At 43.4% G+C, this 24,279-nt stretch overlaps 1 protein-coding gene across 6 annotated transcripts in view; it reads right to left on the minus strand.

Annotated features, from left to right (window-relative positions):
- The window catches only part of FN1 (fibronectin 1), a 51,679-nt gene extending 39,878 nt beyond the window's left edge, over positions 1-11,801 (minus strand). For 4 of the 6 annotated variants that reach the window (XM_057389876.1, XM_057389878.1, XM_057389877.1 and 1 more), the window contains exons 1-10: positions 11,585-11,801; positions 11,218-11,346; positions 9,621-9,758; positions 7,670-7,801; positions 7,405-7,542; positions 4,865-5,023; positions 3,295-3,495; positions 2,637-2,816; positions 1,033-1,209; positions 460-612 (exon numbers count right to left, since the gene is read on the minus strand). In XM_057389876.1, the coding sequence (XP_057245859.1) occupies positions 460-612; positions 1,033-1,209; positions 2,637-2,816; positions 3,295-3,495; positions 4,865-5,023; positions 7,405-7,542; positions 7,670-7,801; positions 9,621-9,758; positions 11,218-11,346; positions 11,585-11,741 (1,564 nt within the window). In that variant the 5' untranslated portion in view covers positions 11,742-11,801. The remainder of the gene's footprint in view (positions 1-459; positions 613-1,032; positions 1,210-2,636; positions 2,817-3,294; positions 3,496-4,864; positions 5,024-7,404; positions 7,543-7,669; positions 7,802-9,620; positions 9,759-11,217; positions 11,347-11,584) is intronic. The other 2 variants (XM_057389881.1, XM_057389879.1) reach the window with 1 other exon arrangement.
- Positions 11,802-24,279: the final 12,478 nt, after the last annotated feature.

Genomic DNA, 24,279 nt, shown 5'->3' on the forward strand with positions numbered 1-24,279 from the left:
CTCCGTGCTTTCCTGCCAGCTTTTCATATAGATTAGCCAGCAAAAGGCTAATCCAGCACAGAGGAATTGAAAATTTCACTGCAGAACAATAAAACAGAACAGATCTRCTTTCAAACTTCAGACTAGTCTGGAGTTTTGTCTGTTCTTGAGTCGGGGAGGTGCCTATACTGAGCTCTCTGTAAAGTCACAGTGGTGCCAATTCCCAAATGTAGACAAAAGGAGCAAGGGATACCATGACCAAGATAATCAAGGTTTGCTTCTGCTTGAGAGCCTTTAAAAGCTGGAATATCCTTTTTCAGCACATAAACAAGACAAATTTCACAGCTCTTCTAATCCCCTTTTCACTCTAAGCTGCAGTTCTTCAGCCTGGGTTCAAGACCACAATGGCAGAAAAGAACACCAAATTCTCCCACCCCTCAGTTAGACTAAAGTGGTGATATGAACATGAAAAACCAGTACCTCTGAGCTGTGAATAGGCAATGCAGGTCCATTCCCCACGGCCATTTCCTACACAAGTACATCTCATCATGTGGCCCATGTCGTGCTGCTTATCCCACTGGTCGCCAACACGGTACATGACACCATCATTGGTTGTGCAGATTTCTTCATGGGCTGGGTGAAAAGAAAGAAAKATATTTATGAGGCCAGAATTTACAAGATCTTGAGGACTGAGACCATTTAAATGCCCCTTCATACCATAAAGTGGTTTCTGCATCTTWACAAGGAAATTTTAGGCACCCACTCAAATTTTAGGCTCTCCAACTGTTCTACACCAGTTTGCTCCAGCTGAGGAGCATGCCTACCATTGGCTTGTAGTAAAAAAGAAATGGCATTGCCTAAATCTCTGCTAGAGGTGGTCAACAGGGAGAAAAACAACAAAACAGAAGTTCAGAACTGCCCCTAGAGGACTTTGGGCAGGGATGCAGCTCACTGGAATTCATCTACAACTGACCAACAATGGAAGTCTTCACTTTCCAGCTCAAAGAACCACATACAGGTGCTCCATAACCCCTTTATGGCTCTCAGCCTTACCAGCCATGGGGCAGAACCCAAACTTCTGGTCAGCATCGTAGTTCTCAGTGGTTCCACACCACTTCATGTTGTCCCTGCGTCCCTCGGAAGTACAGTCGGTGTAGTTGCGGTTGTTGTACAGGAAGGGGAAGTGGCACAGAGCACCATTGGAATTGCCACCACGTGTCTGGACCAAAACTGTACAAWAATGAAAATAAAACAGATGCAATTGCAGCCTGCACTCTCTCTTAGCATGCATGGAAGAGCTTGGAAAAAAACCCATAGCATTCCTTTTTCTCAAGTGCACCCTGTATACTATCCACAGGCCTCTTTTCTTGGATTTAATTAATTCAGATCTGGAAACATAAGCTTTGCAGAAGGTCATTTMAGTTCAAGCATTGCTTTGGAAGGAGCTGCAGACAGCCAAGGGAATTCCGGGGGAATAGGGAAAACCAAAGCTTACTGTGTTTGGGGAGTAGCTTTGCAGATCCCTTCCCCCAAAGCCTAGAGAACAAAATAAACTCACAGCTCTCAGCATACTTGTATTATCTCCCTGAAGCTATTTCCYAGTGGTGCCCCTCAGCTTTAAGGGGAGCCTTCACCCTCAGGAAAGGGTTACAGTTCAGTCATGTACAAGAGGACAAGCCAAAACCTCTCTGCAGCCTGGAAGCTTCATGTTTTGCAAGCAGCAGTGGAACGAGGGCTGTAATCTACCTGAACTAATCACCTCTTGAGCAACACKGCTTTACAAATATTGGAGAACAAGAAGACATTTACTGAGATTTTTCTGTATTCACATTTCTCTTTCCCACAATGTATCACAAGAAGCCTGTCTAAAACATGAATGTATGCATGGACAGGGACAGTGTTTGGGTATGTTTGATTTTTTTAAAAACRAAGTATTATATGCCCTGCAGAGAAAGGCTGAACTTTTATCAGGAAAAAAATAATCAAACTAGAAAAGAATTTTTTTAAAAGTGCCTATGCAGCGTAAGAAGCATTTTCATGTGGGAATATTCTTTCCAAGGTCAGATTCCAGAGAAGCTGCCTGGATACTGCACCATGGATGTCTGACAAGCATTCCAGGAAGAGCAACCACACAGGTAGATCTGTGCTGTGAAGGGAGCACTGACCATCCCCAGACAAGAGGGAATGCTGCTGCATTAGTCATGCCCCAGCTCTTGATCAGTGACCACAAATCACTTGAAGACCGCTGCTATATATGGCAGCCTGGTTAGATAGCCAGGATGGAGGGAGTGACGGGACTGCACAAATTGTACTCCATGGATATCGTCCTCTTTGCAGCCTAATATGGGCATTGCTCAAAGCAATTCAGCTGAGCAAAGCCAACGATAACCACCCCGACCAGGWATTCCCATTCCAAGGTCAGCTCAGAGAAGAGAGAATGGGGCCCAAAAGGTACCATCTGCATCACCTTCCAAAGATGCCGGGAGCACACAAGTGCTCTGTCATCAGGCAGCTCCCCGTTCACAGTGTTGCCTTGCTGCCTTGAGTCCCTCCAGACTGCTGGAATTGGTCAGGCAGCCTGTTCCTGTGTCCTCTGCTCCTTCCTCCATCCTTACACCATGGTCACATGCATGTGAAAACCCTCTAGAAGAACTCACCATTCTGCTCGGTACAGAAGGAATATCTCCTGTCCTGCTCAAAGTTGGAAGTGGTGCTGCACCAGAAGTGCCCATCTGTGCGGCCCTCGGTGGTGCAGGAGTAGAAGGTCCTTCCATCRTAGGTAAAAGGCAGGACACAGGGTTCTCCATCAGAATTGCCACCATACGTTTGGGTTACGGCTTTGCAAAGAAAATCACAGCATTAGACTGCAGTTTAAAGCAATCCCCAAATCTCAGAGCTCTAAAACAAAAACAGCCCCTCCRGGCCAAGTCGCTGGCTGCTGGGAACCCACACTGACTGCCATGGACCCAGGCCAATACACACCAACAGACAGCTCCACAGCTGTGGCATTCTTTTACATTYTTTTCCAAACATATATTATTTCAGCTCCATTTGAATAAAATTACTAATGCTGCTCCCCAGGGGCTCTGCTTCTGCTCCGCAGTTTATATATAGCTCACTGGGAAACAATTCTGCCCTAGAGAACCAGGCTTCAAATAACCAAACCTTTTTGCCCCCCCTTGCACCTTTCCCCAGTATGTCTTCTTCAGAAGACATTTCTGCTACACACACAAAAGGTTCTACATAGAAATTAAGCCACGGGACGGTGCTAAAGACAGTCACTGGAGTGAACAGGCACTACACACCAGCTCGTACCTATCTCCTGGCAGCTGACTCCGTTGCCCAGGCAGGTGCACAGCATTTGCTGGCTGCCCTGTGTCTTGAGCCACTGCATGCCCACAGAGTAGATGACACCGTTGTCTGTGATGCACTGGCCGTAGGGCTGGGGCTGGGGCTGCTGCGGCTGGGGCTGGTACAGCGCCGTCTGCACRTTCGTGATGCTGGGAGAGCCAGACCCTGCAGCAAGACGGGACAGAAGGGACATGTGGCATGCAAAGCTGGGAAACAGAATGCAGAATGCTGCCACTAAATGCTGAGATAATAAAACCTTAGGCACTCCATCAAATGGAAAGCACAACTCTCTTAAGCTTCCAAAGATGCAGCTTGATTATTCCACTTGCCAAATTTCAAAATTAAAAAAACGACTCCCCCTTTCCGTTTATGACAGCCTCTGGTTTCCAACTCTGTAGTGTGGCTTCAGAAAGGATTTAGAAACTGCTTTTCACATTAATTGTTTAGAAATCATTCTTTAAAAAAATCATTAGTTGAAGGAAATGTAGAATAGRAAAATGAGTGACAAGACAATAAAAAACTACCGAGGAAGTAGGGAGATAAGGCAGAAAAGGTTTAATTTTGAATTTTTCATTGAAATACAAGAAGAATAAACTTAAAATGGATTCATTGACTCTGGAATTTTAAAATTTTGAATCAAAGCTTTTGGCACATTATCACTGGAATAATACTGAGAGACAAAGAGGCGTGCTGTTGTCTACCTCATATAAAATTTTTGCTAATGATTCCCACAGGAATGGAGACAAAACACTGGCACCCTTAAAATGTTACACATTTTATAGTTTAGACCTTCTGAGAGTTTGAAGTTAACCCAATGGTACCAAACAGTTAAGGTTCATTTATCAAGAAAAATTTAGTGCAGGCATTGCAGGAAAATAGTTCTACATTGCACTCACTGATAAGAAACCTAGATCCTTAAAATGACAAAAAAAAAAGAATTTAGGAGCTGAAGATTTAAACCTTGGGCACAAAAAATATGCTTATCTGTAAACCAGGCAATATTTCATACTGAAATTACAAGCTATCTCATGTGCATGTACTAAACAGCATTGTATACATTCCTTGGCATTTTGGGGTTTTTAAAGGCTCAACCATTAGTAGGTGTATTTATCATGTCAAAGAAACCAGATGGTCTCAGTGGGGTTTAAATTAAGGACATTTCAAGAAAGTTACCCTGAGGCAAATACATAAAGTTCAAGCATTAATGTGGAGTGCCATGCTCCCAAGACAAAGGTAGTTCCTGTGGATGCAGGGCCCTAGATGTGATTTACTGCCCCATGAATGCACAGGCAATCCCATCTGTATGTGCCAGCCCCATTTGTGCATGCAAACAAGGTACCAATTAATCTTATCTCCACAGGCACAAACAAGGAGCATCTCCTGAACCCTGACCTTCTTTGCTTCTGATCTTTCCCAGACAAGACTCTGAAATACCTCAATTAGGATGGAACAACTCAGCTCCAAGTCCCAGCCAGTCAAAACATGCCATTTMTTTTCCCTTTCCTTACGTTCCACGTCATGATGTCCCACTTACCAGTGCTGGTGGTGTGCAGGGAYGTGTGTCTCTCACACTTCCATTCGCCTCTCCCGTTCCCGGTGCACACACACTGGAGCAAGTTCCCACGGTTATCCTTCTTGCTCCAGTTGTCTCCAATTCTGTAGGAAGTCTTGGTGTCATGGTCATTGCAGCGATCTGTGTGAGGAACATGACTCTTAGTTGTGCTTGCACTGAGTGGCTTCACTGGGCAGTTGTGAGCACTCAGCCACCAAYACTATCAAACAAGCTGATAGTTTGAAGCCTTAATTAAAGGCCCACCTCATCCTCCAGAGCCCRCTATTGCAATTCCTACATGCAATAAAACCTGCACAAGCTGAGAGCATCCTGAAATCCTGGTGCTTCATCCTAAAGGAAAATTTCCATTCATTTCCAGAACTGCATTTTCACTTTGCAGCTGTTGTCAAAATGAGCTGCTTTCTAAAGCCATTCTAAACCCATTCTCTCTAACACGCACATTTAAAGCTTCACTTGTTCTAATGCCCCTTTTTTATCTTTTAAGAAAAAAAACAGGATTCTTTGTAGCTGGTTTATTTCATACTATACACAGGGCACAGTTYAAGTTCAGGGCTCTCTTTCATCTGGAAAGGCCTAAATACCTGTTTGAGGGCAACACATTAAATCCTATTTCTTCCAAAAGAAGCCTGCAGGAAGCTGCAGTGAAGTTTAACACAAGCTGCTCAAGTCATACCAGGAGTACCAGACTTTCTAAATCTCTTTAATAACCCACAGCCCCTGGTAAATTGAGTAAATGGGTTCAAAGGACAGCACAACAAACTACTTTTGTCTGGATGCCAGATCCACATGGATTAACTAGTTCTTCTTCCATTACAACATTTTACCTTCTTATTCAAGGGAAACTTGATACAGTGGCTCAAATATAATCATGGATCAATGAACATGGATTTATGAAGAACTGTGCATGAACTGTGCAACTGGAAGGACATATGCATTAAGCCAGATTGCCACTGAGAGAGCACATGGGATAGAATGTGAATGTAGAAAACATGTTACTGATTCACAGTGCTAAGATGAMCAAAAATTGAGCATTTGCCAGAAGAAATTGGTCAAGTACTCATCATGTAATTTTGCAAATGTGAAAAAAAATATGTCTTATGGACACTGTTCTCAGTGAAACGCTGAAATGTCACTGAAGCAACCAGCTGTGATCCTGGAAAACACTGGCCATAAAAGATATATAACAGCAGCACACTCTTGGACTGTAATGCCCTTTGTGGGCTTGAGGYATCATTTTATACACATCAATTTGAATTTCTCTATTCAAATTGTTGTAATTGGAAAACAAAACAAAAAATGAACAACTCATTATAGTGCAATTTTCCCCATGATACAACAGGGCAGACCTGAGTTATGGAAAGAAAGCTACTGCCAAATATATTTTATTAGTAATAATAAGTCCTCCAAAATTCACAAACAACACATTCTGTTTTATTCATTCCTATTTGACAGCTAATGATTTTTCCTCATGTGTCCTTAACAGACTTAATATTGTCAAGGCTGGGTTGATTTTCATAGCTTATTTCTTGACCAAGTCTTTCCATATCTTACATTTTAATCCCAATCCTCCTTAGTGTTTTAGTTCTTTACAGATCTGCTGTTCATGTCAGCAAAAAGCCATTATTTGTGTGCCCCAAGGCAACTGAATATGAGGCAACTGAAAGGCTACAGAAGAGCTTCTCAAAGCTTGCACAACCCAAGGTGTAAGGTACAAAGTTAAATTTTCTTGAGGCAACTGGTGTAAACCCAAGATAGGACAAGCTCTGTGGTGGAACTAACAAGATTGGAACAGAAAGTCAATAAACAAGCAAGATTTTGGATTTTAAAAGCCCTGTTTGCTCTGCAAATACAAATAAAACGGAGTATTTACGGTAATGTCCCTCAATGAAGGAGAAACTTTTAAAAGAAATCACCTGTGTTGTTGGAGCAGGAAATGGGGTGGGAAAAGTGATAAGAGAGAGGGTAGAGCAGACAGAACAATCCCTAGTTTAGCTAACACATATATTAAATAGTAATAGAGAGGAAAAAATAAGAAAATAATCTAGCAGATCCTGCTSTTGGAAAGGGTATTTAACTTTAAAAGCACCCAATTGTCCTTCAGAAGGCTCCTTGAAAGCACAGAAATGAACATCCTAAGCCAAACTCTCCACCATTTTCTGGGCCAAGCTGTTCCCCCAAATTMCTGGGAGATGCCCGGCTGTGGCTCAGCTGACACACAAATTCCTTAAACCTTTCTCTCTCCATGAGATTAAACCCCTAATTAACCCAGGCAACCTTGTCCCAGCACTGATCACCAGCAAATGGGCACCACACAGGCCCTCTCCCCTCAGAAGCGACTGCTTCCCACCACTTCCCAGAGGACAGCYATCCCCCTCAAACTACAGTCACTTGCACAGGGCAGACAAAGGAATAACTTTCCTTTCCCATGCAGGATGAAAATCAGTAAGAAAATTAACAAAACGACAAGTAAGATAAATAAAACAGAGCAGCTGGCAGCTTACTTCTGGAGGTGCAGGTGATGCGGCCGCTGCCCTCACCCAGGCAGGTGCARTCCACCATCATCCAGCCCTGGTAGGGCTTCTCCCAGGTCTCTCCCACCACGTAGGATGTCCCGGCCGTGTTGTCGTAGCATCGCTCAGCTGTGAGGGGAAAGTGGATCAGAGCCCGCCCAGGGCATTCCCATACCGGGACACCTCAGGGATGACAAAGGACAAAGACCCACATGCCCTGACTTCGCTGAGGGAGAAGGAAAGAGCGGCCACTTACCCACAGGTTTGCAGGTCCACTCGCCCTTCCCGTTGCCCAGGCACACGCACTCCAACATGTACCCGCCCGTCTCGTGGGGCCGGCGCCATGTGTCACCGATCTTGTAGGACTGGCCACCCTCATGGCAGCGATCTGTGGGAAAGAGGGGAGCTGAGGTCAGCGACACACCAGCGACAGCATGGCGGTGACAAGGTAAGGGCAACACGGCCAGGGGCAAAAGGGGGTCACCTGGGGCAGAGGGCAGCAAGAAGGAAGAGTGGCAGTGAGGAGAATGGGGCAGAGAAATCAGACTGCAAAATGGCGCTTGACATTTTCCACTGGCACCCACCACTTTCCATTGGCACCCACCATTTTCCGCACCTCCCAGGCCCTGTCCTCTCCCCTCAGCTAACCCCTCCATGTTTTGAAACACAGCCAAAGCCTGGCTGGAAAAAAGRGACTGGCAGGGGCTGGTGAGGTGCTGTTTCTCCCTCACACCCTTCTCTCAGGCTGAGGGGTGTTGTGGGAGGGTTTGCCTCCATCTTGTTTGAGGTGACGCTGCTTGTGCTTCTCTGAAGCCATTCATGAGGGACAGGGTGGCCAGGACAGCATGTGGAGGATAAGGAGATGTTTGGTGTGACAGCCCAGTGGGAACTTTAATCTCTTGGGTTTGGAAAACCTGCCCTGGGAAAGGCAGATTCCAGCCCACCAGTGCCTCACAGCCCTGAGGCAGCCCAGGCTGAGGGAACAAAGCATGGTGCAAGGCTGATTGCTAACACAGCATTTGTTTCTTTGGAAGAATCCAAGAAAGAAAAAAAAATGAAAGAAAAAACACCCACATCCCATCATTTATTAGGAGCCAGTAAAATGTTTTGTGGGCTCATTTATGAAAGATGGGAATCTAGGAGCTCTGAAGATTGATTCAAAGCCAGTTGCAGAGAGTGAGACTCTCCAGTGAGCTCTAAACCAGGCCTGATGATGAGGAAACAAGGCTGCTCTTACGCTTGCAATTTCCTTACTGACTCTTTTTCTTACAACACTTATCATCCCTGCCCAATAAAATGCCATTAAATTCAGAAGGGCTCCAGCTTTACTTGTTAGATTTAATGCATTATTTTTTTCTCATGCTACAATGATGGCTGGTTTCCGAGTCCTCTGTGGCAACACTACTAGGATCTGCATGTGTGTCTTAAAACAAGAAACTGGATACTTTTAAGAGCAAGACTTTTCTCAAAAGGTACCTCAGAGACTTCGAAGTCTCAGCCTAAAAATCCTGACACACAGCAATCTTCCTCTATGCTCACAGAAAGTATAATTATGAACTGAAGGGAAATTGTGAACAATTCAGTGACTCAATAAGGAAAGGATTTCCAGACAGAGATGTGAAAGGGGAGCTGGGGAAAAATGACCAAAGGAAGTGAGGGAAGAGCAAGAGGAAAGTGTGGGTCAGGCTCGTGAAAAAGGAGTTGCAGAAACACGTTAGGCTGCTGTCTGGATATCAAATCCCAGTTCCCTTAGAGACAAGTGTAGGATGGCGTTTTTGGAGGAGGRTGGACTGGCTCTCAAATGGCATTTATTTATTATCGTTTATTCTGAGTAGTCCCATGAATGCTGATTATGCCATTTCGACTCACCAGCTGCAGAGCACACCTTTTTCCCAGTCAAAAAACTACCTCCATAACTGCACTATGAAGATGTATTCCTGTATATAATAAATTACTAACCTGTTTGGCTGGACACTAACAGCAATTTTTGGCCTAAGTTTTCTCACATAGCACATGACTTCTTACATAGAAGTTTGGTTGTGCAAATGTATGTACATGGGGCAAGGATTTTTAATTTCAAAGCTTTGGCGGGCTTTGGATTAAACCCCATGTAACTCCAGCTAACAGGCACTGGGAATATTGTGTAAATTGCTCTGGGAAATATGACATTCAGGAACAGCTCTAGGAATAGGCTCTTAGTTACATACTGGCAATGGTGCAGCTGATTCTCCCACGTCCAGCTCCAATGCAAGTACAGTCCCAGATCATGGAGTCCTTGGGGCGCTCATAAGTCTCCCCTACCCGGTAAGTGGATCCAGTGTATTTGTCAAAGCAGGTCTCTTCAGCTATGAGGGGGGGGGAAAATTGAAAAAGATGAACTTCATGTAACCATGTCAGCAACATGTAGTCAACACACATTCCTTGCCTCCTCACACAGATACTTTTTTTCCTGCGGAAAAAATGCCTATCAGTCTCCTCTTTCTTTAGGGGAGAAACTGCAGAGAGGAAGTTGGGTGAAGTTTGCCCCAAGATCCCCATGATGTTGAATAATCTCAATAACCTCTTCTTCCCTCCCTCAGGGAGCCAAAAGTTGCACGTGGCAGGCATGCCTGAAAGCATCAATCCTAGCTGTTCAAAGTCAACAGTGCAGAAGACAGGAGGAAGCAAACAACCCCTGGAAGCTGTGCTTTGTCATGCTAATCCTCCTTGCTCTGACTTAGCAAAAACTGAGTAGATTAATCCCAAATTCTGCAGCAGTCCCACCAAAGTCAACAGCAAAGTTCACTACTTGTGTATTGCTCACACTCATGCATGAGTAAGAGATTACAGAACATCACTGCCACACCAGACTCAAGACATGAAGCAGAGCAACTTTCTTCACTCCTGAGATAGTTTGTTGTGTCATAAGGAAAACTTGCTATTGGGAATTTGAAACTGTAAAATTTGGGAATCTCCACARGGGAAGAAATGGTGGATTGAACCCCCTTTAACAGAGTAAGGGGACTGAATACTCCTTAAAATTCTCCAGCCGTGAGGCAGGCAGCACACAAGCCTTGCAAAACAGATGGCTGAGATGCTCACATCTGTCTTACATGAACACAGTCAGCCAGGAACCAGTTTTTCCTCTCTTCTATCTCCAGAGCGACATAAAGGAATTATGGCAAACCAGTGGCTTCAGACCAATAAATACAGATAGATTGCATCTGATAACCTGAACTACACTGAATCCTGGAGAGACGCATCCTCCAGCAGACCTTGCATTTAAACTTCTTCCTGTCCCCTAAACTTTTTCTGCACAGACTAAACAATCTCATTTTACACTCAATTATTGAAAGCTCACATCACGGCCGGGGAGCTGTGGAAAGTTGTAAGTTGAAATATTTTTAAACAAGCTGACGACACTGCACAGCTATGAAAAGTTGGGGTGAAGCAATTAAACAGAGCAGAGCCAGAGCTGCAAAGTGACTCCAGATTTGAACTTCCCCGTGCGAGTCCAGGAGTCAGTTCAGTTCATTATAAAGAAGAGGTTGGCTCCAAAATTAATGTTTAGATCCAATCCTCCAGAGAGATGAGTGATGTTTGGCTCAGGGTTCTGGTGGAAGGCCCATCGCTAATGAAAAGCATTTCTTAAAATCCCAAGCCAGATCTTCAGTGTAATTGAGTGTAGATCCCATTACTGACCCTAAGTACCAAACTTCAGCAGAAAGCCTGGGCTGCCAGCCCTAACTCATACAAAGCTTGGCTTACTCGGCACCAAAAGCCGTGCTGGGGTCTTGATGCAGACAAAAGGGGCCACCAACTTACGTTCGGGCTTGCTCTCGCAGTTGAACCCTCGGCTCCCACCGTAGCAGGTACAGACCAGCGTGTTTCCCAGGTAAGTGCGCTCCCACTGCTGGTTTATCTGATAGTACCGTCCATTGTCATAGCAGGTCTCTGGGGGGAGAGGAGGGGGAGGAATGGGGATGCAGAGGGGGAAGAGAAAGCAAAGTTCGGCGTTACCGAGGGCAGCAGCCGGGAGAGAAGGGGCGCGGGGCGCACACGTGTGCGGGTCCCCCCGAACCGAGGGGCGGATAAGGGCGAGCGCGGGGGACAGACAAAGCCCCCCAGGACCACGGGTGCTGCCGTCCCCAGACCCGCGCCCTGCCCTGCCCTGCCTGCGGGTGGTACTCACGCTTTCCCTGCGCGGCGGTGCCCTGCGGGAGCGAGGTGGTTTGGGTTTGCGCCTGCCGCCGGCTCTTGCCGCCGGCTCCGCGGCGATTTCCCCCCGCCGCCGCGGCCCCCAGGCAGAGGGCGAGCAGCGCCAGCCGCCACACGGTGCGGCCCGGCATCCTGGCACGGCTGGGCTCGGTACGGCTCGGCACGGACAGCCCGACGGACGGGACGGCGCCGCCGCCCGGGCGCTATATAGGGCGGGCTGGGCGGGGGGAGGCGGCCGCCGCCGCCCCAAAGCCCATTGGCCTCGGCGCCGCCGGGGGCCGGGCGGGGGCCACCACCGCCCCGCCGAGCCCCGCCGGGGTGGGAGGCCCGGCCCCCCTCAAGCGGAGGGGCCGTGCCATTTTGTAGAACATCTGGCTGAACAAAATGGCTTTTTTGGAGGGGAGAGACAAACTTTTTCCCTAGGAGCAGCGCTTACAGGCGTAAGCAGATACTGCTCCGTTCAGGAGGAATAATGTTCTGCACAGGGGAGAAGGTGAGGTGTAACATGCGGATTGGAAATAGAAACCCTGAGTGATGTTTTATCTACTTCTGGGAACTCAAGATTAAAAGCTTTCACACCTCAGCTGGAAAAATCGGTGTCATTGCATTCCATWGAAAATAAATTTAACACCCTCTTTCTCTGACTTTATTTTTTGCTGTCCAAAATAAACTCTGAGAACAAAAGAAAAGTGAGAAAAAAAAACCTAGGTGTTGAAGTTTTATTAAGTAGAAGGGTTCTTCAGCATGATGCCCCAATGTAACTCTGCTGTACACAAATTTTGTCAACCTCTTTCATGTGTCTACTTTCCATGGGCATCTCTGCTGCTCTGGGGGCATTTCTTTTCCCTAGTGCGAATGAATACTGCAAAGCAGAGAGTGTGCATAGGAAGTGTGGTTCTCAGGTTGCCAGTGAACAAAGCRCATGCCCCATTCTGGTAGGGTGCCTGGAACAGCACCCAAGTTTAGATCTTACAGGAAGGTTCTGTTGCTAACCATTTTCATGCCTCTCACACGTATTCTGTCTTGGCAAAGGGACTGTTAATCTAAAAAGTCTRCTGTGCTTCCTGGTGTATAAAAGGAGCTCTTGAGACAAACCTGAGTGTGAAGTAGTCTACAGTGTTTCCAGACATCTTAAGGTGAACATCCCCAGCTCTCCATAAGAGTTCTTCAGCATGTTGAGCACCAAGCTCTGGTTCCACTTACTKTAAACTCACTGAGTTATCTACCAACATGCAAGCAGCAACACCACTCTTGGGATGAAGACTATAGCAGTAGGCAGAGCACAGATCCAATGTGTGCTCTGTTCCAGGAAAACACGTAGTTGTGATGTCAGGTATCTGTTTTCAAGGAAATTTCTTTTCCCCTGTATGAGGAGTGCCCACAGATACATTTGCACAAGCTACTCTGCTGAAAACTTACTGRAAATTGAAACCTGACCTGGCAATTGAGGTGAGCTGTGGTGAGCTAATTCCCACCTTTCCTAATTTTTATTTTTAGATCCACCACACTGCCTTTTAAAAATTTATCTGTTTTTTTGAGTCACCGGACACACATTATCCCTCATAATATTCACAGAACGAAGGTGGCCACAGTGAAGGAGAGTATTAGCTTTGGAAGCAGGACTCAGCATCGTAAACTAGCAGATATCCAGTTTCTTGAAATGAGAACCTGCTCTCAGAAACTGTTCCTGCATTTCTGAGACCTAAGATATGACGCGTCATCCTCAAATTCCATCTCACATTTCAGCTTATGTCTGGAATTCTCTGATAAAAGCCAGGTGAAAGGCATAATCGTCAGAAAATGCTGCTGTATGAGTGTTGGATGTACTTTACCAAGCGTGGCCCAAAGGAACAATTACTGAGTGGAAATCATTGGAAAAGAGGAGTTTCTCTCCTAGGAAACACATGTATGCAATGAGGAGGCAATCTGAGGTCATTTTTCCAGTTACTGAGTATAGATCCAATGAATGTGTGCACAGATCCTGCTGCTGATACGAGCTGCTAATTAAGCTCAATTGACATGGAAAAGGAAAGGGTTGTGAGAAGTCTTCAAGGACAGGAGGGTTATGATATTTAAAATTTGCCAGTGGGAACCTGCTTAAATGTAAGAGGTATGTACCTAAGGAACAGGATGTGGTGGAATAAGCAAACACGAGGAAGAAATATCTGCTTTTGGCAATTACTTGGAAGTGGTATATAAAAGGTACATATATCAGGTATAGTTCCCATGAAAGTTAAATTATTGACATGGACCTCATTTCTGTCTCTTTTAAGACCGGTTCACATCATTCTGCACTGCACTTAGGTTTTCGAGAGCAGTGTAAGTAGTTACACAAACTGAAAATTGTATTGTCTGAAATTTGAATGAGAAAAGACACTGTTCGCAAGCATGTGACTGTGTCTAATGCTTTCCACAGAATTGTTTACACAAATACAGGGACAAATGTAAGATCCTTGTTTAAGAAAACATTACTGGAAGCACACAAAACRAAATTATAATTTCCAGTGATGCTCAAATTAGTTTCTTGCATAGCCATCATTTACAAGCAGCCAGAAACAGTCTTACAAGTAGTATTTCAAGATGATTTGGAACAGCCTGGTTTCTTTTTTAAAAGAATCTCTGACAGTAATTACGACTCAAGCATGTAGTGATTATTATATTGCAATGCTGTTAGACTTTGTGAGAAGTCTCTTATTTATTTCGGGAAATAGATGTAGCTTCTTTGTCTGTCCTGCTGTCAGTTTGTCCCTCAAGCTAACAGGAAATGAAAGGAAGATTCACCTGAAGTCTTCCCTTGGATGACATCAGTTTGAATTTATAAACCACCCGTTCATGGTTCCTGCATCCAAATAAGGATTAGGAATGTCCCAAACCTCTGCTTTAGCCATTGGTATTCTGATTCATGTTCTTGGTCTATTCAAATTTTCTTTCCTACTGAAATCCTACCTTTTCAGCTCTTGGCTAGGAAAGGCTCATGCCCTTATAAGGTTCTCCTGACTTTTGTTGCTCCATTGTATTGCTCTGCAGATAAACCTCTCCACTTGATTTCCTTTACTGCACATGCTTATGGGGAACTGTGTGTGACCAGGAGCATGGTCTGTCCCTGTTGCAATTCCAGCAGTAAAGAGAGGATGAATCAGTACAGAAAGGACCAATCCAAGTCACTTGTTATTCTATAAGCAACCTYAGAAAAAAAGGCTTAATCATCTCCTTCTAAAATTACTGCTTATAAGGAACAAGAATCATGAAGAGAAAAGGTCAGGATTCCTCTCCTTGACATAGGGAGACCATTAAATGCTTCCTGCAGTTCCCAAATATTTTGCAAGAACCCCTGTTGCGAGCTGAAAATTTCTGAATCATCACAATTTCAAGTCTGTGGTTTTTGTTAGGTCACAGCAAAATTCACTTCAAGGCTGCTGAGGCTCTACTGCACAGTGCTTCATTCACTGCTGAGTGTCTCGTCCAGGAATCCAGAACATCGCTCTTGAAATGAAATCCATTCCTTCTGCCCGTTAACTGCAACTTCAGGGAGACGTAACTTTATGCTGGCTCTCAGTGCAGGAATGAATTTCATTGGGTATAAATGCTCCGTGACAAGACATTAATTGGGTCCTTGGCACTCTCAATGGAAATTCCTTCTCTTCTCCCTCCTCCCTAGTCCTTTTCAACGAATTGTTCAGTGTCATCAACATAGAAAAACACATTTCCTTTCTCTAGCTGTTCGTGGATTAGGATATTTAGTTTGGTCTACCCAAACTGTTGTAGTTTGCCAGTGATGAGAAGCTTGCAGCCGCAGCTCTTGTTTTGCATTAGAGTTTGCAGYCCTGTCAGCCCCAGGCATTTAACCCATGTGAGCCACTCCCTGCAAAATCAGGGGAACAGTTTTGGAGGGCAAGGGAGAAGAGATTTCCATTCTTTCCCAGGTAGAGGAGTTCTCCTGTGGCTTTCAGATTGTTTGTTTTCCTGACTTTTAAGGAGGTGTTCACATCACATACAAGTGATTTAAGAAWAGAAGCTGAGATCCTGACATGCTTCCTGATGCCAAAACATCAACAAACATGAGAACTCTCACTCACTGGGAATTGGCAGACAAGTGGCATGGGACAGTCCCTTGTTCTCAGGTGAAGCTTCTGGATGGGCAGCACCAGCTTCAAAGGGCTGAAAACATGTTCTTCATCACATTTTGMGGTGTCTGGCAGAGACTTTCAGAGATGCCTGAAGCCCCATGCTGATGCCCCAACAGGGAGTTCTGCAGCACTTCTGGGAACTCTCAGGACAGCTCTGGAAGTCTGAGTCAGCATTTCAGGATGTGTCATGAGCATCACTGATTGGGACTGTGGGACCTGGCTGGGTGTCTGACACCAAGCACGGTGGGGCCAACTCTTGAAAGTTGTTATTTTAGGCAGAGTGGGAACTGTTTTGTSTTGAGGGCAGTTCCATGCCCCAAGCTGATGTCTGCCCTGCTCACATTCTGGTGGCTGGTTTTATTTAGTCATTATGGGTTTCTAACAATAATTTGCCTTTCAACTAATAGAGAGCTTTTTCTTTTAATGAAAGGACAACAGTTAGCTATGTCCATGTTATTAGGATCACTTGCATCTCCCTCAAAACCCAGGAACAGAGCTGAAACCCTCCTTTGTCCACAGCACTTTTAAAAGTACTAAAGCAAAGTGAAATAACAGTGATGTCACCACCAATAGCACGAGGTGAACTTGGCCACAAACCCTGGCGTTTGAGTGCAATTCCTTTTATTCTCTCCCAGTGAATATGGCAAACCACACTGAGTCTTSTTTGGTTTTAGGCAGGCCTGGTTAAAATCCAGAAATAAATGCTAGTCCTGGGTTGAGCTTGGCTTGCTGWGAGGAAGTTGAATACACTGACCAAGCAAACAGCCACATATTACGATGATTGTAGGGGAGTGCATAGGGGATTGAAATTGAGAGTTCACAAAGGGCTGAAGTGAGCCAAGAGCATCCAGAAGGGAAATATTTTGGCTCCATGCAGCAGTTGTCCTGTTTCCTTCTTACTCCTTCCACCCAGCACTGCATGGAGTGTGGATAGTTCTTCACTGCCAGTTTTGAGGGGGTTTTCTTTTTTYTTGTTTCCTTCTTCTTCTTTTACTGTAAGTAATCTGATTTTTTGGCTGCACTCTCAGAGATGAGAGAAGCTCTCACTTTCACTTGTTTTTCAGCCCTGCCCAAAAGTTCTCATTGGCCTCCTGCTCTATACTTTCCATCTTCTGGGGCAGAATTTGGGTCTTCTCCCTGTCTTCATTCTCACTTTCTTCTTCTTGCTCTTCCACCCTCTGTCTTCTGGTACTCCAGGCCAGCAACATGTTCCTTGGATTCAGTTGTATTTATTCTAACTTGGCTGTTTCTATGGCCCAGCAATAGTGTCACTTCTCCTGTGGGACTTTCACAACTCTTTCTCTTCTGTGGATGGGAATCCAGCCCAGAGAGAGGCCCAGAATAAGGCAGAAGGGCTGTTTCTGACTTATTCAAACCCTTTGTGKAGGCTGAATATCTAGCAAGAAATTGGAATAAAGAAGACTGGAGCTTCTTTCTGTGTCAATCTGTCAACTCATAATTAATCTGAACTCACGGCTTTTTACATGTATGCCAAAGTRGAGTTTTGGTTCTGTATAGGAATCAGTATTGAAACAATTTTTTCCTCCCATCACTTTCATTGGAAATCTCTAATGACAGTCAAGCTGATAAATTGAGCTACCTTAGTCCTACATCTCATTGCTAAACTGTTTTTGGGGTTACCTTCTAGTTGTGCTTGAATTTATTGTGGTACAAAGCTGGGCGTCATGGCAAAGGACTTTCTAGATTGACTCGGAAAATTTCTGCTCTGTCATTAATTCTTTGAATTAATTCTTTACTTTCAACTGCTGATTATAGAGAGTTAGACTTTTTTTTTTTTTCTGGCACTCAAAACTGATGATAGTCTGCATATGTTTTTTGATTCTGATCCTTGTTCTGGTTTGGGGGTTTCTTTGAATCTTGGACTGGCTCAGAGCTCATATTTTCAGTCTGTAGTGAGCTACTATCCATGAAATAATACAGATTTGGAGCTTTCCAACAGCCATCATTCACTTCATTTACCTTTCTGACASTATTTATAGAGTTTGCAGTGTCCTCACTCTTCAGATGATGAATTASTCTAGTAACAATAAATATCCATGGTTTTCATGGTCCATTTTACATAATTATTTCTGCCATCTATCCTGATGCAGCCACACCAAARGAGTTTGTGTGTGGAAAGGGAAATTTTATCACTGAGAGGATTGATCCATGACGTGTGTGGGATTGGCTTAGCTGGAGATGCTGCAAGAGGTTTTCCACTGGGACACCACGAGTGAAAACAAGTCAGTTTGCCCAGAACAAGGAGCCATGCCCATATTCCAGGAATCTCTTTCGTTACTTCCAAACACACACTGATTTAAAGCTTCAAAGTGTTTTTCAGGAGAGTTGGCGATTCAGACACATCTCTTCTCTTGCAGAATTCTCCTCTCAAGACCAGCCAGCACCTTTGACTGCTGGGCAGAGGGATGGTTTCGTAGTTTGGTCTACACTTTCTTATTTACACTTCTCCTGTAATGGCAYGGGAGCAGTGGCCAGGCAGGCACTTAGGCATGTTAGGGATGGAAAATGAAACTCTTACCTTACAGTAAGATATTTGTCGTCTCCAGCTCATTGATCTGAAGATGAAAACTCACTTTTTTCTTAAAAGGAGCAGAATTTCAGCCTTTAGCAGGATGATCTAGGGTAATGATTGGCATTTCCATAGACAAGAAAACAGAGAAAAAAAAAAAAACTGTTTCAAAGTAAAAAAAAAACCTGAATAGTTTGACACCATATGAAGGAGAAAGTTTCTCATTGTGTTGTCCAGGACAGCTTTTGGCAACACCAAAAAAGCTGAATATCATTATTAAGTGAAGTAGGAAGCTTTTCAAAGATGGATCATATCTTGTGGTCATATGCTAAAAACAAATATCCCAAAGCTCTTGATGATGCATCTGGTGTTTGTACTGATTGAATGTGTCCCAAGCCAGCTATATTTATTGGAGGCACATTTTTGCTTAGCCAGGTCATGCAGAAATTGAAGTAAACATTACCTAAATACATATCTTCAGATTGGAGAATTAATCTGGCAGGATTAGTATAAACCCATTTGCTGTCCATTCCACATCTGAAAGATTTATAGGGGAAGGTAGAAGCTTCAGAGTCTGGAGATATACATTGCTTCTGCATCTGATTATGCTCTCCAGATTTATACACAATGTGGAAAGAGGTCGTAGCTCACTTTCCAGGAACAACATTCACATTTTCCATAGAGTGCCTTAGTATAAAGTGAAGGTTACACGCTCATAAAGTGAAGGGAAAGTTTTTGACAGAAGGTCTTTAATTAATTTACAGTCAGAAATGTGTAGTATTGAAAATTAGTGCTACACAAAGCATTTATGTCCTAACGGACTCTTCCTTCTCCCCTTTTTCAAATTTTGTTTCAGTGGTACCTGGGGACATAGAAATGGAAGGCTGCAAAGGTCCTATATAAGTCTAATTTCTTTAGAGAAAAAATTCCTGAAATACAAATTCTAAAAATTACTCTATCAAATAAAAGAGCTGGAGACATTTCTTATATGGAAAACAAAGTGAGGATGAGAGAGACATACCTTTGATGGGAATTTTTTACAGAAGATGGTGCATCTGTGCATGGGAAAGAAATCTTTGAGACAACAGAATCCTAAGGATCACAGGAAAATCAGTAGAGTTTTACCAATGCTGTTGTAAGATGACTCTGCTGGAGTACTCGTGTTTAAGCCTCTCTGTTTAAGCCTAGGGCTCAGGTCCACCTAAGGACATCTACCTCCCTGTGTTGGTGACCTAGGATTGTTTGACAGGCCAGGCCCAGAGACTTGTGAACCTGAGACTCCTTGAAAGACAGTGAATTTTGGTGTCCCAGTGTCTGAGTCCAGCCATGTCATTTATGCCCCTGGCTCCTATAGGGACAGTGTCTGGTAGAAACTTTGCCAAGGGGAAGCAGATCAGCTGTTGGAAGCACTGTTAGGCCAGAAACAGCTCAGGACACTGAATTCCTTGGTGCCGTCACTCCTAAGTTGGAGATGTGCGAGCTTTTGTAGCTGAAAGGCTTACATTCTGACCCTGCAAAGACTAATGAAAGTGTGTAGCTTTACCTGTTGCAGTTATTCCTCTACCTGAYTTACCTCAGCTGTCACCTGAATAAAGGCAGGCGTGTGCTTTGTCTCTCCAGAGCTGGCTCCCTGCACCTCTGTGAGCAGCATTTAGATACATCGGCATCCTCAGCCTTGTCACTGGGAAAGTGTGTGTGAATAAACTTCGTGACAGGGTCATAAATTACAGTAGAGAAAATCTTGGCAGTAGATCACAGCTGCTGGAGAGATGAGAGCTGTGGCAGACACATGAGGAGAAAAGCAAAGGAAGACTTGTATTTAAGAGGAAGGCAGAAATTTTACTACTAGACTTTGTTTGATTGWAATGAGACCATTTCTGACCTTGATTTTTTGAGGAGCAGGATCAGTCACCTAATTTCTGTTTAATGTTTCTCTTTTTGTCTCAACTCTTGAGGAAGGATTGATGCTTTAAGACCATTAGAAATYTTGCCTTCTTAGAAAAGTCAAAATCAAACCCATAAAGTGCCACTGATTTTGAAGCAGGCCAGAACAATCTCACAAAAGCATACATACTCTTCTTGTCTATTTACAAATCCATTGACTGGAGCTAGATCCCGAAATTTGTGTGTCAGCCTTCATAGGATCTGGGCCTAAATATTCTTTCCACGTCCAGTGTCCATCACAAACTCTAAGTACTTTTACTGTGTAAAATTAATTTTTTTTCTTTGAAGTTTCATACCCTTATAACATTCTTATAAGTGTGTTTGGAAACTGTGGTGTGACTTTAAGATATGCTTGGAAAACCTTCAAACAATTACAAATATGTACACCAAAAAATCTGCACTTCGATGAGGTAATCCACAAGAGGGTTTCCAGTTGGCCTTTTGAAAACCAACTATTTTATATATAAATGTCAACGKTAATTAAAAATCAACATAGAACAGGAAATAAAAGCCCGTAATGCTGTATTGGTTATGATCTGAATACACTGATTAGGTATTTCTAAGAGTTTATTCCTGCTCTTGGAAGCAGTCAAGCTTTTTAAAAGAAACAAACAGATATGCACCYACTGGAGGATGCAGCCCACCAGATGATTTCATACTGAAACAAGTACAGGGAGAAGAGTTCTCAAAGATGTTGTGGGTCCTTGCACAGTGCCTKATTATTAATGCAAATGGAGTGTCCTAATCCTCTTGGTATCTAGAAAAATCCCTCCCACGATTTAAGCATATTGGCTAAAGCCCTGGAGAGCTGCGTAGGTTCATACCATGAATCAGTGAGACCTCCTGAGTTAATATTTGTGTGCTTATACTCTTACTTGGCTTTCATGAGCGAGACTAAATGGCCTTTTAGATCTGGTTCTCAGATACACAAAATGTGCCTTCCAACACTCCTGGWTTTAGCCAAGCTGCAGGAGGGAAGAGGAAATGGCCTGAGCTTMATCCATCCTCAGGACAATTTTGAAATGATTAATTTGCGGTTGTCCTTGAGTGCCACACAGCAGGTTTCAGTGCTACCGAGTTGTTCCAGAAATCTGTTTATTTATTCATGCTACATTCATTACTGCCTTTTTTTTAGGGATGGAAGAATATGCCAGAGCATCCCAGGCATACTTACATCTTGCTGGTGGGGCACACACTTGGAAAAATTTGCAAATCATAGCACAGGGGTCATACAGAGATAAAATTAATTTTAAAACCATGTTCCATAGTGTGGCCAGTGCTATGCACACCATTTATTTTTATAAGTGTGCAGGGACACTGCAGGCATGCCTCAGCTAAGGGTGACTGCTTACATCTTCAAGTCTTTTTAGGTGAAATTCTCTCCTAAATGGTAGAATATAAATAAATGAACTATATTCACCTCCAGGGAAGGTAACGCTTTCTGGATATCAGTCCCCATTTTTTTCTGCCTTATGGGAAGAAAGAACTTCCTTAAAAAACTGATTTTTGATAATGATTTTAAGTCCAAGCATAACTTCAGGGTGTTGTGATGTGGGTCTTTTTAATTTAGATTCATAATCAAATTTGTATTTGTGTGTCCACTAAATATAAATTAACTCTAAATGAATAAATTATATAATATTTATTGAGTGGGAACTAGAAGAGAAGCATGGTTTTGTTAAGCTGGTTAAGGCCAGAAGAGCCAAGAGCAGGGAGAGCATCACAAACATCATCAGTGARTGATGACTTCCCAAAAATAAAGGGTTTTTTTTTTTTGTAGAAAAAGGCTCAGCAAATATTCAAAACTGTCTGGAAATGACCAGGAATCAGTTTCAGTCTTTCCTGCTGCAAAGTAATCTGAATGAGGCTGCAAGCAACTGCTGAATCCTGCAAAGAAGAAAGGGAACTTTTCACCTGTCACCATTTGCAAGTTGCCAGAGGCAATGAAAGTATAAATACAATAACTCACTGCAGTAGCAATAGCTTTGCAGTGAACTGCACCATCACCYTAAAGCCCTGTGTTAGATTATAAGGGTATGCTGTGCATGATGAATGCTTCTGGCTTAAAATATTCCAAGGAGAACATTTTTTATCTCTCTCCCCTCCCCAACCTCTACCAACTGTGTTTGCATCTAATAAAATCCAGATGCTTCTTGAAATAAAATTGTTGCTATGCCGGACCACAAAACTTCGTTTAAACTTAAGAGTGTGACATTTTTAGCAAATGTTCCCTTTTGCTGCAGTGGGCTCAGAGCAGGAGGCAGTAGAAACACAAGCAGAAGGTGTTAATTTTATCTGCTAACAGTGGTATTATTGCTCTGTGGTGCTCTGGTGGGTGGGTTCTAATATGATTTGGATCTAATATCCAAAATCTTGGAAAAACTTTCCTGAGAACAAGTCAGATTTCTCCTGATCTAGTGTATACTTCTCTGCAGCTACATGACATCTGAAAAATACTATTTTGTGTCTAGATGACATGAGGAATTAAACCAGCAGCATGCATGTGGAAATTTGGAAGCACACTTTCTTAAGAAAGAATTTAGGATGCTATGTCAAGGAAGGCTATGAGGARTCATTGTGATGGTTTGTAATACGTTTATGGCAGGGGGCCAAGCCAGACAAAAAGTGAATTTATAGTGGGTCTATTATGTCTACAGTAATAACCATCTTTTATGCTGGTGTGACAGCCTGTTTTCATTTTGTTTAAAAACCAAAGGCTTTTATGGGCCAACCTTGACTTGCACATCTCTGTCTTAATCACCTCTCCTTACCACTAGGGTGAATACCTTGACTCCTGGTATATTTTGTATATTCAGCCGTCCCTGTCCCATTTTTCCAGGAATCCTCCCTTGACCACACCTCTGTTATTGTGCAGATTGTCCCTTACCCAGCTTGCAGCATTAAGAAACACATTCACTTTTTTCAAAGAACTGAAATAGTTGCATTACAAGAACTGTTTACCCTGTGTTCCACAGGAATTCATGTGTGACCAGATGTTTCTGTAAGCCTGCTACCCTTTCTGAAGCAAATGCATCTCAGAGAATCACAGATCACTTTCCTCTAGATTCAGGTGCTACATGGAATGACATGATGCTAGCTACCCTCTTTTCAAGTGCTGAAATTCAATTTCAAATTCTCTTCAAGTCAGAAAAATCTGGCAGCTCTCCTTTTTGAAAAACTGAAAGTGAACAGGGAAAAAATCTGTTTTCAAATTCATTTTTGTAGGTAAAAATGTTCTAAAGTTGAACAAAATAACTGTATCATTTATGCAATTAAAAAAGAGAAATGTTTCGACTTCAATGTAATGGCAAGTTTTGACTGTAAATGAAAATAATAAATCAGCTTGATATTCATTAAAATTTCCAAATATCTTGATACTCAGTTGGAAAACAGTACTGAGGGAACTCACAGAGGGAAGATGTCAATGAAAGGGTTGTTTCCTGCAAAGTATACATTAAAGGGACATAAACGCAGCTATTTTGGATGTCTTAAGTGGAAATGACATAATGTACAACAAATGAAAGGAAAGATGGAGATCTCTGCTCTGCAGATTTTGATGTCAACAACTTAGTCTGTTTAGATCTGGGCTACTTTCATGTGTGTTGCAGAATTCCATCAGTTCTTAGAGGTTCAAGACTTCAGCTTTTAATCATGACTACAGAGAGGAATTGGGTGTAGACCTGGTTACTGCAGGTGCCTGCACCCATTTGAAAACAAGGTTATAGGATCCAAAAAAATCACATGCTCCAGTTCAGTGTTGGAACACGCCAGAGGTGTAAAGTGGTCCAGAAGATGTTGGCTTGACCTTGACTTGAACCCCTCCTGTGAAGGAGATTGCTTCTATAATCAGAGTTGCACTTTCCTACTGCAGAAGTGCTTCCTAAACCACCTGAGCTAAAAAGCTGTGCTAAATTATTCTCCTTTTGGATGTTCCCCGGCAGCCTTGGACAGCGACTAATCTTGATTTTCTCTTCCTTCCTTCCTTCCTTCCTTCCTTCCTTCCTTCCTTCCTTCCTTCCTTCCTTCCTTCCTTCCTTCCTTCCTTCCTTCCTTCCTTCCTTCCTTCCT

This window comes from Malurus melanocephalus, unplaced genomic scaffold (assembly GCF_030028575.1).
Source record: "Malurus melanocephalus ecotype Western Australia unplaced genomic scaffold, MMel_1.1 scaffold_20, whole genome shotgun sequence".
NCBI lineage: Eukaryota > Metazoa > Chordata > Aves > Passeriformes > Maluridae > Malurus > Malurus melanocephalus.